The sequence below is a fragment of the Danio rerio genome, chromosome 5 (genome assembly GCF_049306965.1).
Source record: "Danio rerio strain Tuebingen ecotype United States chromosome 5, GRCz12tu, whole genome shotgun sequence".
Classification (NCBI taxonomy): domain Eukaryota; kingdom Metazoa; phylum Chordata; class Actinopteri; order Cypriniformes; family Danionidae; genus Danio; species Danio rerio.
Window position 1 is genome coordinate 23,753,236 of NC_133180.1, and position 13,297 is coordinate 23,766,532.

The window sequence follows — 13,297 nt, forward strand, 5'->3', positions numbered from 1 at the left end:
CTCAAACTTTTTCTGTTTCGACCCAGTTGTGGTATTGCTCAGTGACATGTCAAACAGACATGGGTGCTCCTGCAATATTTACACTAGTTTTTCTTTCATTTTTTTTTTTTTTTTTAGACCAAATAGACCGAACATAAGCACTTTTAACTTCACCCAAATCCTCCCACTTGCCTGCAGGTACCCACACTAGTTGAAACTGCTCTCTCATTGGCTGTAGGTAATTGCTGATTTTATTTTCAATCAGAACATGCCACATTTCACATGGCATGGTTTTGAATTGCTGACAGGTCCAGACATTTAAAGCAAATACCTGACAGGTGTCTGCGATTCTCTCAGATCACGTCTTTGATAGTTTACACTGTGTGTTTGATTATTACGTGAACAAGCACCAATTTGCCTGTGAATTCAGGCATTTGTTTGCAATTTCTCAGCCTGTCTGCAAGCTAAAATCATGCAGTCTGAACTCGCCATTAGTTTCAGCAAGATTAAAAAAAAAGTTTTAATCTCTCATGGTAAAACAAATTAAAATAAAAAACAGTAGTATTATAGTTACACCTTTTACTATTAAAAATGTAATACAAACAAGAAAATAATACATTAAAATACTACAACTATCTTAGTAATTTGTTTGGATATTACTTGAGAAACTATTAAAGATGATTATACTGCTGATGTTTCATAGATGGTGACATGTACATTCATCCAGCAAATTAAAATTGTATGTTTATTAGATTTTAACTGTAGTAAACAATTCTTAATGAATGCATAAGCAAAACGATATAAGAGTGAAAAATGATCAGGTGGTAGAACTGGAGATGTGTTGCTTGATTTTGCACACAAAAACAAACAAACACAAGACTAAAAGATTTTTTTTCTCTCTGTTTTAAAGTGAATTGAATTACTGCATGATTAATTGACGCAATGACCAGCGACTGTCATGAGATCAATATGAAAAATGTAGGAGAATCTAAATGTAAAGATTTTAAATGTTTTATTTATCTATGTATAAGATTTTATATATAATTTAGATGGGATTGCGGATGGGATCTTCTTTGTTTCTGTCTGGGTTTTTCTGTTTAGAGCGTTTCCTCTGGCCAACTAATACTGTAAATGTTAGGTGAAGGGTATAATGGATTTTTTTTAAATCAAAAATCGTTTTTTAATAGAATTATTAATGGCCAAAGCCAAGTCTATTTATATGGAGCTGTTTTTGTTATATATATATATATATATATATATATATATATATATATACACACATTCCTGGGCTTGTCATTCTAGCGCTGTGTTGCACAATGCAAAACATTTAGACTATTCTAGAGTAACTAGTTAATTGATTTTTTTTTAATTATATAAATATTTGATATTTAATTTAAAAATAAAATGTTCAAAATTCATTAATTAAATAAAAAATATATATTTTTACATTTATTTTTATATAAATAGTTTAATTTATGTATAGTTATAGTGTGAATGGATAATTTATTAATTATTATATATTCATAGAATGGCCAAAGCCAAGTCTATATTTATGGAGCTGTGTTGTCATTTTGGGGGCTTGACATTTAGTGCTCCAGTGTTATTAATCACAAACAATCAGACTAGTTGATTGTGTAGATTTTAATTTTTGGGTGAGTTATCCGTTTAACCAGAGTTTCTTTTTTAAGGCCTAAGAATTTGTGCAGGATGCACAGTCTGCCATATTAAAATATAATTAATGCTTGCAAAGTTTGAGTTTTCATTTCTGTTAATTTGATATGGGCTTTCTATTGAATCACTCTTAGTTATTTATTATACTAAAAATCTGCCTTCTGTCTTTTGTATCTCGTACACAGGTGGCAGAGTTGGCCACAGCAAAGTCAGTGGCCGTTCGTGTTGAGATGTTGAACGACTGGTTTAGGAATGGTGGTGTGATGATCATGGGTTATGAGGTTTTTCGTATTCTGACACACACCAATAGTGCAAAATACAGCAGACATAAAGAAGAGTTCCGCTCTATTCTCCTGGATCCTGGTAATTGATTCTGGCTAATCAATCTTCAAATGCTGAGTAAATTTCTAGTGTTGTTCATTAGTATTGTTTTCAAACCGCTCTTAGGCCCTGATCTGGTGGTGTGTGACGAGGGTCACGTCCTCAGGAATGCAGACTCCAGCATCTCAAAAGCCATGCGAGCCCTGAGCACACGCAGAAGGATCATACTGACAGGAACACCGCTTCAGAATAACCTCACTGAGTGTAATCCACATTCTTTCTTATGTCTATGAAGCATGCCTAAAGTGCTTTTGTTTTTGTCTAAAACTGTTAAAATCTTTTTGAGGTTATCTGACCGTAACAGTAAAGTGTGAACCTTATATTTCTCGTAAAATAAGTAGTTTCAGTTTTAGTTTAAGCATGACATTTTTAAGAAATGTTGTTTATTTATCATTTTTATAATGACATTATAATTCCTGTTAACTCTTCTGAATCGTGTCACATTTTAAATAAATAAATAAATTTGGCTGTTTTTAGCTTATTTAAAAAATGTATGTATTTTTTATTACATATAAATAAATTAAATGCAATTTATAGAACTAATTAAAAAACTTTTCTAAATGTAAAAATAATAATAATAAATATTTATTATTTAATTCAGTAATTAAGTAGCTGTTTTTTTGTGTTTGTTTATTGTTTTAGATCACTGCATGGTAAACTTTATTAAGGAGAACCTCCTGGGTTCCCTAAAGGAGTTTCGGAACCGCTTTATTAACCCAATCCAGAATGGGCAGTGTGCAGACTCCACCCCTGCTGATGTCAGGCTGATGAAGAACAGATCACACGTCCTGTATCAGCTCATGTCAGGATTCATACAGGTGATGAAGACAGAACAAACAGGATTAGCTGTGGGAAAACATCTCAATGCTTTGTGTTTGATTTGTTGTGTTTTTGTTGCAGAGGCGGGACTACTCTGTTTTGACATCCTGTTTGCCGCCCAAACGCGAGTATGTGCTGTCAGTCAGGATGACACCTCTACAGTGTCAGTTATACTCGCGCTATCTGCAGACTCGCACAGGTGAGAGTTTTACTAGCGCACACACTCAGGCTATAGAATAGAAATGTCAGTCAATGGTTGTTTTCATGATACAGCTAATATTATTCCTTGAAATTTTTTAAATTAAACACTAAATTTTTCAATTTATATGTTGCCAATTTTGGCGTCAAATTATATTGTTAAAAAATAATTATTGAAGGTTTATGAAAGTATTATATTGCTAAGCACTAGTTTTAGATTATCTTTCAAGAAATCGATTCTGCATTGATACTTCTTGAAAATCTCAGAATCTATCAATTCAGAGCAGATGGCGCTCTAGCCTATATTTTAACCATATAGTCGAATGCTTACATGGAAGATTGTTTGTGTGTTCAGTCATGAAATTCAGCCTTTGTCACAAAACTGATGTAAACACATTTCAGAATAAACACTCCTGTGATTTTATTTAAACGTTTGTTAACTTTGTTAACGATTATGTTTTGTTCAAGTGGTGTTTGTAAGGAATTGCAAGCAGAGTACGGCTGTTTTGTTAATCCTAGAGCGCAAGAGAGAATTGATGCATTCTGAATATCTCATGAGCACATGCACAATTAAATATTTGATATTGCTTTTCAGGGCTTGACATTAACACCCGCCAACCAGACAACAGTTAGACACAACCTATGGTGTTATTTCACTGACAAATGTCTTAAGCGCAGCATTACAAGTCGAGAGTGTATTCATATAATACGAATGAGCGGATCTCTTTGCTCGTGCACCCATTTTCTCTGTTCGTAGACATCTTCTCGCGCACTCAAATACACGCTGCTCGCGCACTAAACTTCTCGCACGCACTCAAAACATTGGCTGCTTACGTGCGAATCATCTTCTTATTGTGAGCCTCATCAGATGATGCAGACTCACAATGAGAGGATGATCAGGCACACAGTGAGTCATGTTATTATGAGTGAGGTACAGCTGATGTGATGTGCGCGGGTGATTAAAAGCTCCTGTTTCCTTGGGCAAAACAACCGTGCCAAAACGAGTAGATGTGGACATAACACATAATTTAAAAAATAGTAATTTTTACCATGTCAAAATCAAATTTATGCGTATAAAATATATTAGCTTGTGAAAATGGCGAGTGGCTAGTAACTAGCCACAGTGGCTTGTGATCAAAAAAGTTAATGTCAAGCCCTGGTTGGTTTGTTAATGTAGTATTGCATATAAACGGCCTTAAAACTGACATTGCTGTAAATCGCTAAAGGATTATGTGCTATAGCCAATCTTTAAATGATTTTGTAAGATCACCTCAAGACTTTAGTCAATGTATTGGTGGCATGCAGTCACAGATGGTGTCTTTATTTAGGGAAAGGAGCAGGACCAAACAGTTTGTTTCAGGACCTTCATGTTTTGAGTTTGATATGGACTCATCCCTGGTGTCTTAAACTTGCTCAGCTGGCCCGGAATAAGGTACACTCACACTCAAGTATGGCGCATGTACAGTCAGCATAATTAATGCATAATTATGTGCTCTTTCTTTATAAGACAAGATCACAATGATATGCCTTTCGGTTTCTAGAGAAAGCTAGATAAGTTCATATTTTTCAGACAGAAATTTGTAGTGTAGCAGTATTAAGATGTGTGAAATTAAATTGAACCTGAAAAATAGGCTATGCAAATGTTTGGGGACCCTCTCTTTTGTGTGGATTTCAAAACCTGTAGTCACTTAATGGTGATTTGATTACAACACAAAATCGATTTGAGTTACGCAGGGAACCTTAACAATCCTAACACGGGCGCAATCAAGCATAAAAAGGGAATTTAAAGATGGCTAATAACTAGTTGTGCTTCCCCTTTTTGTGAACCAGAAAGTAGCAACATGGGAACCTCAAAAGAACAGGATAATTCACCAACATGAATTAATAGAAGGATGCAAAAAGCTATCACAAAGCTTTAAAGTCTCTTTCTCCACTGTCAGAAATATAGTAAGAAAATGGAAAGCCACAGGAACATTTCTTGTAAAGGAAAGATGTGATAGACCCAGAAAATATCTTAAATGCAAAGCTGAAGATTGGTTGGAATGGTCACAGACCACCTCCAAAGAGCTCCAGGAACTTCTAGCTGCTAATGTATAATGCTGTTGTACATGGGTTCACAGTCCAGCACACTCTTACCAGCACAATAGAAGGTGATGCAGAAGAAGACTTTTCTTTGTTCTGCCAACAAGAAGTGTCGTTTGAGGTATGCAAAGGCTCATCTGTACAAGCCTGAGTCATTTTGGAAAAATATACTGTGGACAGATGCCACAACTCTAAGAAGCTTTGCATGGTGGAAAAAGAACAGCATTTCAGGAGAAGAACCATCTCCCTACTGTAAAAAATGGTGGAGGGTCCATCATGCTGTTGGGGTGTGTGGCAAGCATACTGGATACCATGTCAGATACTGGAACCTTGTCAGAGTTAAAGGTCACATGGATTCCACCCAGTATCAGCAGATTCTGAAGAACAATCTTCAGGAGTGAGTCAAAAGGCTGAAGTTATGACAGGGTTGTGTGTTTCAGCAGGACAGTGACCCAAAGCACCACATTGGTTTCAGATATACCAAGGAATTCGTGCTAAGACATGATAGAATGTTCTAGAATGGCCATCCCAGTCCCCAGACTTGAACATCATCAAAAATCTATGGTTTAATTTGAAAAGGAGCATTCACGCTCAGCACCTATCAAACCTGACGGAACTGGAGAAATTTTGCAAGGAACAATGGCCCAAAATGCCTTCAGCAAGACTTCAGAATTCATATTTCAGCAAAAGGTGGCTGTGCAAAAGATTGATGTCATTATTATGTTGGGGTGCCCAAGTTTTTGCATCTGTCTGTTTTTGTTAAGATGTAAATTGCATTGCATCTGTTGATTAAACAAATGTTTTGTCAGAACTGAGATGTTGCTTTTTCCCTAGGGTTTAAAATGTATCCAAATGAAATTGCTGATTTGAAAGGCCAGCAGGCTATGGCTTGCAATTCTGAAAATTATCTGGGGTGGCCAAACATTTGCATAAAACTGTAATCCCAATTCAACTGTGCATATCTATGCAATGTGACTATTGCGAATGCACACAATTTGATATTGATGCTGAAACGATATATTGTGCAGCCCTAATGTGCATGATTTTTAATCTAATAAATGCAGATTTGCAGATTTTTCAAAAAACCTTTAAAAACACATAGTATACACATTTTTTCATATAATCATAATCTTTTAAATGAAATCAAGTTACATGGAAGTTTTTGTTTTCCAGGGAAAAGAGGAAGCTCCAGTGTTCAAAGCGCTGGATCCAGATGTAGAATCAGTGAAGCCTATTGCCTCCGAAAGGTATGCTGTTTCATATCAGACTTGTGTATCTTCTGTTTTTTTTCTTAAAATGAGAGCAATGTGTTGGTTAAAGTGAGATTTCTACATGTCAATGACATAACACATTTAATATTTATTATAGTTATTTGGATGGAATGAAAAATCTGCTGGAAATTGAAGTCTACACAGGACCAGGTTTACATTGATGGTTATTTTTTACATTGTATGTCCCACAGTACAGAGGCAAAGAGCACAGGTTTAGTGGGTGATGGAGGGAGAAATGCCAATCCAGCCTCTTTAGTCACCGGGTCTCATCAAAATCCAAACTCCACAAACACTGCATCAGCAGATTTTCCTGGTGGGGAAGCTGGTACATTTAAACACAGTAACACACATGGTGTCTCTCTCTTTTTCTCTGTTTCTTTTTTGTCCATTCGTCTAGCTCACTCTTAGTGTCTTTCTCTGTCTGTTGTTCAGGGGTTATTGTGGATAATGGACCATCTGCAGACTGGTATCTGCCATTTGTAACAGCAGCTGATGCCAAAGTACTGGAGCATTCTGGAAAATTACAGTTGCTACTAGAGATCTTACACTGGGCAGAGGAACTACAGGACAAAGTGTGAGGAACAAACATACAAGTCAAAGAGAAGATTTTGATTTACAGAACATTTACAGAAATTATTTAATATTTATTGTAGAAAGCCAATGAGATGCAAGTAATTTGTTTACTTTGTAAAAATGAAGCAACATGCTTATCCTGACCTGTGCAACTCAAAATAAATAATTTAACGATTAACCATGTAAAGTATTATGTTTCTCATGATTAAAAACGTCCTGACATATGCATGAATACAGTTTTTCTTTTGTTCAGGTTGGTGTTCAGTCAGTCTCTAATATCGCTGGACATTATTGAGAGTTTCCTCCTGTATGCAGATGAGAGCAGGGGGAAGGACGTTTGTCCATACAAAGGTAAACACTCTTAGTTTGACCAATAAATTTGTTGCTTTGCAGTGAGTATCTGATAGAATGTGTTGTGTGTTTTGTTAGGAAAGAAATCTTGGGTAAAAAATAAAGATTATTATCGTTTGGATGGCACCACCAGTGCTTGTGCTCGTAAGAGATGGGCTCAGGAGTTTAACAACACTAAAAACATAAGGTACTGCACACAAAATCATCCACATATACACAACTGGTTAAAAGTATGGGGTCAGTTTTTATTTTATTTTTTATGAATATGATTCTGTTCATCAAGGCGGCATTTATTAAATGTTGAAAAATAAATAAATAAATTGTTAAATATTTATTAAAATTTCAAATAACTGTTTTTTTTTTATCGTATGTAGTTTCAAATGTAATGATTAGTCCAGTCATTATTGCTTATATTACTATTACCATTAATAATTAATTAATTAATTACCATTAATAATTAATTAATATTATAGTGATTTCTGAAGGGTCATGTGACTCTTAAAACTAGAGTAATGAAGCTGAAAATATGTCTTTAAAATCACTGAAAAAATTGTTAAATTAAGTTATAAACTGCTTTTGTAGTTATTTTATAGCGCAATAACATTTCGCAATTTGTTAAAATAAATGCAGCCTTGGTGAGCAGGATAAACTTATTTTAAAACATTTTAAAATCGTACTGAACCCAAACTAGTGTAAGTTGTCTGCATTTTGTGTTCTGACTTCTGCTGTTTTCTGTGTGCCAGAGGGAGGCTGTTTCTGATCTCCACTCGTGCCGGCTCTCTGGGAATTAACCTGGTCGCTGCAAACCGGGTTGTGGTCTTTGACGCTTGCTGGAATCCATCATATGACATCCAGAGCATCTTCAGAGTCTATCGCTTTGGGCAGAAAAAACATGTTTCTGTCTACCGTTTTCTGGCCCAGGTATTAAAATCAATTGTTAAAGGCACAATATGTGCGATTTTTATTTATTTATTATTATTAAGATTTAAAAAAAGAACACTGAAACACCGTGTCGATGGATGTACTTGAATTATTCCTAATATTGCAAAGAATGTTCAGATCTAGGGAAATAATATTTTTAACTAGTTACATGAACTTTGTCATCACACTCCCTCAATTTCCAGTTTAGTATTATAGACAACAGTGAAACGCAAAGACGCTTTAATATATTGTGCATCTTATTAAACTGCAAAGAGCAGCATTATAACACACCCTGTGTGATTACGAACAGAAGAAGCAGTGGATTGTGGCATAATAAAAGCTTGGCTGTTTTTGTGCCTTGCCTCCTTTCATCAGCAATTGCTTCAGTGCTCATTTCATTGAACAGCTTTTAGTCTTACACTGCTTTATAATACTGTGATAATCGTGGTACTCCGATGATTCCACACTCAGACATGGCATCATCAAATACTTTTAATTAGTTGTTAATTTACAAACTGATAGCAGACATAAATTCAATGTTGTACTTGTTTTAGTAAATGTATTTAGTATACATACATATATTATTAAAAATACTTCTGTTTGTGTTTACATTTATAAATAACAAACGGTAAATCTATTGTACTAGTGTACACAGAATTAATTTTCGTAGCATTGGCTATGCAGTTTCTATAAAGAATAACTATAAAAAATAAATAAATACACAGCCGCTGACTGACGGTCCTTATCTTCAGGTGGATCTGTAGTGCAAATATTAATAGTGCATATATCTTTTACTGTGAGACTGAACATGTGCAGAAAAAATGTCTTGTAATTCAAGATAGTTCTGATTTCTTACCGCATATTTCTGATGTTATTGAAAATCTTCAAAATTCTGACTGTGTGCCTGCTCTGCCAGTCTGATGGCATGGTTTCAGTTGGCTCTTGCCATCCTCTGAGTCTCTTTATTGCCAGACTTTAAGGCCAGATTTCATGCCTTTAATGAGTTGCGTAGATCAACAGTCATCCAGGGTTTATGGTTGGCTCGGGTAAAGATGTTCTTAACAACATTAAGATCCTCCATGCACTTGGTAATGTAAGTTGACAGAGATGGCATATTCATTGATATTGAGGCTATCAACATATCTCAGTCTGTATACTCAATAGTCTTTTAGTGCCTCCATATTTCCCTCAGTCCACTGTTGAATTACTGTTTTTTTCTGATCAATGTGGTCTTCCATGCAGAAATTATCATCATATTATCTCTGAACGCATCCTTGATGTCGGAGTACACTTTATCTAGTGTGTAATCTTCCCTGGTTGCAAAATTAATTTTCTTTTTATTATAACTGTGTGATTTTGTCACTTTTTTTGTGTGTAGGGGACAATGGAGCAGAGGATTTACGAGCGGCAGGTTGCTAAACAGTCTTTGTCATCGCGTGTTCTGGACCAGCAGCAAATTCAGAGGCACTTCACACTCAGCCAGCTGAATGAGCTGTACCGCTTCCAGCCAGAACTACGGCCCAGCAAATACACAGAAATGCCTGCGGTAAACACACATACATGGACACAGATTTGGCAGCGGGAGCAAATTATGACCGTCACTCTTGTTTTGTGTGTCAGGATGAGGTGTTGTCCCGACTGCTGCAGAGCTGTGAGCAGCTCATAGTGGGTTATCATGAACACAACTCACTGTTAGACCACAGGGAGGAAGAGGAGCTGAGCGAGGAAGAGCGCAGAGAAGCCTGGGATGAGTACCGTGCAGAAAAGAAGGTGAATACGCTGTGAAGCTCAAGCTGTGGTGGAGAGCGCCCTCAGGTGGCACACTTCACAACTCCGCTTCCTCCACAAATAATGTTCTTTGAGAGATCAATCTATTAATAAACTCATGATGATTATCCGCTTTATATGTAATTAAAATATATGAAAATGTGCAATTTCAAATATACTGTGATAATAGTAGCAAAATATTTTATTATTATTATTATTTTATTATTATTTTTTTATTATTTTATTAAATATTATTATTTTGTTTTACTTTTAAAATTTATTTTAAGAACAAATTAAAAAATAAACAATGTCAGTAAAACATTTATAAATTTAAATATGTGCTGTAAAGCTATGTTGAAGATTTACTTTTTTCACAAAGATATTAAACATCAAAATGTTAAACATCAAAAATTTTTAAACATCAAAAATGATTGATCATCATCAAGTGTGATGTGAAACTGTAAATTCAGCTTTGAATCTATACACGGGCATACACATTTTCATTAAAGTTGTCTTAAAACTACTGAACAACAACCATTCTTTGGACAACTTGCTGACTACTGTATGGTTGTTTTTATGTGTGTGTAAATGTAGGTATACACTCTCATAAAGAAGAGAGTTTGGTACAGAAACACAGCATAATGCGTTTTCATGTTTGCACACTAGCTGGAGTCAGATTTATAGACCAGGTCATTCATTATTTGTCTCTTTCAGGCATCTGTAGAGAACACAGATGAAGCCACACCCAGAAACAGCGTCCAGGGGCTACAGGTAGAGTTCCACCTTCAACCTCTAAAGCACATTCATTCATTTTCCTTTGGCTTATTTTCCTTTGGTCATCATAGCAGAATGAATCACCAACTATTCCAGCTTTTGTTTTACGTAGTGGATGCCCTTCTAGCTGCAATCCAGTAAACACCCATACACTATTGCATTTACACATGCACACACTATGGGCAGTTTAATTTACTCAATTCACCTTTTGTGCATGTCTTTGGACTGTGGGGGAAACCCACGCCAGCATGGGGAGAACATGTAAACTCCACAAGGAAATGTCAGCTGGCCCAGCTGGGACTCGAAGCAGCGATCTTCTTTCTGTGAGGTGACAGTGATAACCACTGAGCCACCATGCCATCCCTCTAAAACTTGGGTTCCCAAACTTTTGAGCCTGTGTTCCCCAAAATACCAATTCCAGTTACTCATGAACCCCACTATCCACAGAGGTTATTATAAACATACAAGTGTTGCACACAATGGTGCACACACATCAAAAAGCCTATAAAAACACAAGCATATTGACAGCACAAAAAAGTGCTACAGTCTAACAATCGTACTACTATTTTTGTCATTTATTCATTTATTTTATTTACCATTACTGCACAAGACTGTTCTTGGTTTATTTTGGAGACCGCCACTTAATGATCATCCTCTATCTTCAGTTGTGTATGATTTTTAAATGTTTTAAACTTTTATTTCTAATTAATGCTGTAAAGGTGTCAGAGTTTACCATGGTGCTGCAAATTCAATCTGCTGCAACTGATGATAATAATATTAAATATTACAATTAATATTATTAATATAATGTAAACACCCCAGGGGTCACAATACAAAGGGAAAATTAAAGACTGATAGCTTTTATTTGCATGTTGTTTTTTATGCAACTAGTGAATGTTTTTTTTATCTTCTGGAGGGTATGGATAAAATACAGTACTTCTAATAGTTTATTTGATTTTTCTTTTTTAAATCACCAAGCAACCCCTCCCTCACATTGTCCCGTGACCCCATAGAGGGCCCCAACCCCCGCTTTGGAAACCACTGCTCTAAACCACAGTGTTTGCTTTATCATGATACATATCTTTTTGTGTATCATTTTTCTGGGCCACTTATAAAAATATTTACATGGAAAACAAAGTGTGTGTGTGTGTGTGTGTGTGTGTCTGTCTGTCTGTCTGTCTGTCTGTCTGTCTGTCTGTCTGTCTGTCTGTCTGTCTGTCTGTCTGTCTGTGTGTGTGTGTGTTTGAAATTGAAGCAGAACAACATTTTATAGTGATTCATTGAACAAGTAATTGATCATAACAGAACAGAAATTATCCCTGAAGCATGATGTGACACTGAATATTCAGCCTTGAATCACATTACTGTAGTTTTTGATTGAATAAATGTCATCTTGATGATCAGAAGAGACTTTTTTTAAACATTTAATTAAAATACTCTTGACTGATTTAAACCCTGAAAGGTTTTTCCAAGCTCTTAACTACATCACTTGCACAAAGGACATGATTTTACCAACTAGGATGTGATCCAGGATTAAAACCAGTGTTAATCATGAAACATCATTTCTGTTCGAAAATATAATCACTTTCCCTAAACCTAACTGTAACTGCAAATAATTTGCAAAAAACAGAGGGGATTAATAGTTGAGTAACCATGATGTAGAGGCACATAATTCTAACTATATGTCTAAACTTAACAAACTGTAAATGTATCTCTTAAAACTTATTGGCTGATTGAAATGTTATTCCTAGTTTAACAAGGATGTTATTACAGGAAAATGTCTGTCTTGGGGAATTCACATTTAATCCTGATATTAATATGGAAAACCTAATTGTGTCTGTATATAAATAATGTATATTCATGTTAACACACTACCTCTTATTCTTCTCGAGTCATATGAGTTCACCAGACGATTGATGATTTGTCCCTTGCAGGTCTCTGTACAGAACCCCACACTCAGAAACCCCATCCAGGGGCTCCAGGTAAAGTTTCACCTTCAACCTCTAAAGCACAGTGCATGCTTTGGTATTTCTATGCACTTGATGGTCCCCATGACATAAAATTTGTCATCAGAAAAGTGTACACATTTGCTTATACTTTTAAAATTATTATTTTTATTATGTCTGTAGATTAATTACAAGTAGATTATGTATTTTATCAATAGATAGTTGATAAATGGATAAGACTTTGTGTACATACATACTTTAAATTAAACAAACAAATAAAACAAACAAACAAATAAAAAGTATATTTTGAGATTAACATTTAAAGAGTGTGTGTGTGTGTGTGTGTGTGTGTGTGTGTGTGTGTGTGTGTGTGTGTGTGTGTGTGTACGCATTAAAGGTAGTATACATAGTTTAAATTAAAATGCTGCATATGCAAACAAATAAAAATTATATTTTGAGATTAACATTTAAAGAGAGTGTGTGTGTGTTTGTGTGTGCACGCATTAAATGTAGTCTTGAGCTGTAGACTGCAGTGCTTAACTGTGTGTGTCTTTCTCTTCTCAG

The 13,297-nt window shown here is 35.4% G+C and overlaps 2 protein-coding genes across 8 annotated transcripts in view; both read left to right on the plus strand.

Moving 5' to 3' along the window:
- Nucleotides 1-13,297, plus strand: part of brwd3 (bromodomain and WD repeat domain containing 3) — a 134,787-nt gene that overhangs the window by 84,007 nt on the left and 37,483 nt on the right. The window lies entirely within an intron of this gene.
- The window catches only part of atrxl (ATRX chromatin remodeler, like), a 38,978-nt gene that overhangs the window by 24,409 nt on the left and 1,272 nt on the right, over nt 1-13,297 (plus strand). Inside the window, exons 20-34 of one of the 7 annotated variants that reach the window (XR_012406049.1) lie at nt 1,836-2,013; nt 2,098-2,235; nt 2,674-2,849; nt 2,932-3,049; nt 4,377-4,480; nt 6,304-6,377; nt 6,499-6,726; nt 6,834-6,975; nt 7,228-7,325; nt 7,404-7,512; nt 8,069-8,246; nt 9,625-9,792; nt 9,867-10,016; nt 10,728-10,784; nt 12,722-12,769. Coding sequence is in view for 6 of the 7 variants with exons in the window: in NM_001423350.1 (NP_001410279.1) it covers nt 1,836-2,013; nt 2,098-2,235; nt 2,674-2,849; nt 2,932-3,049; nt 4,377-4,480; nt 6,304-6,377; nt 6,593-6,726; nt 6,834-6,975; nt 7,228-7,325; nt 7,404-7,512; nt 8,069-8,246; nt 9,625-9,792; nt 9,867-10,016; nt 10,728-10,784; nt 12,722-12,769 (1,872 nt within the window). In the remaining variant the exon portion in view is untranslated. 7 annotated transcript variants of the gene reach the window in all.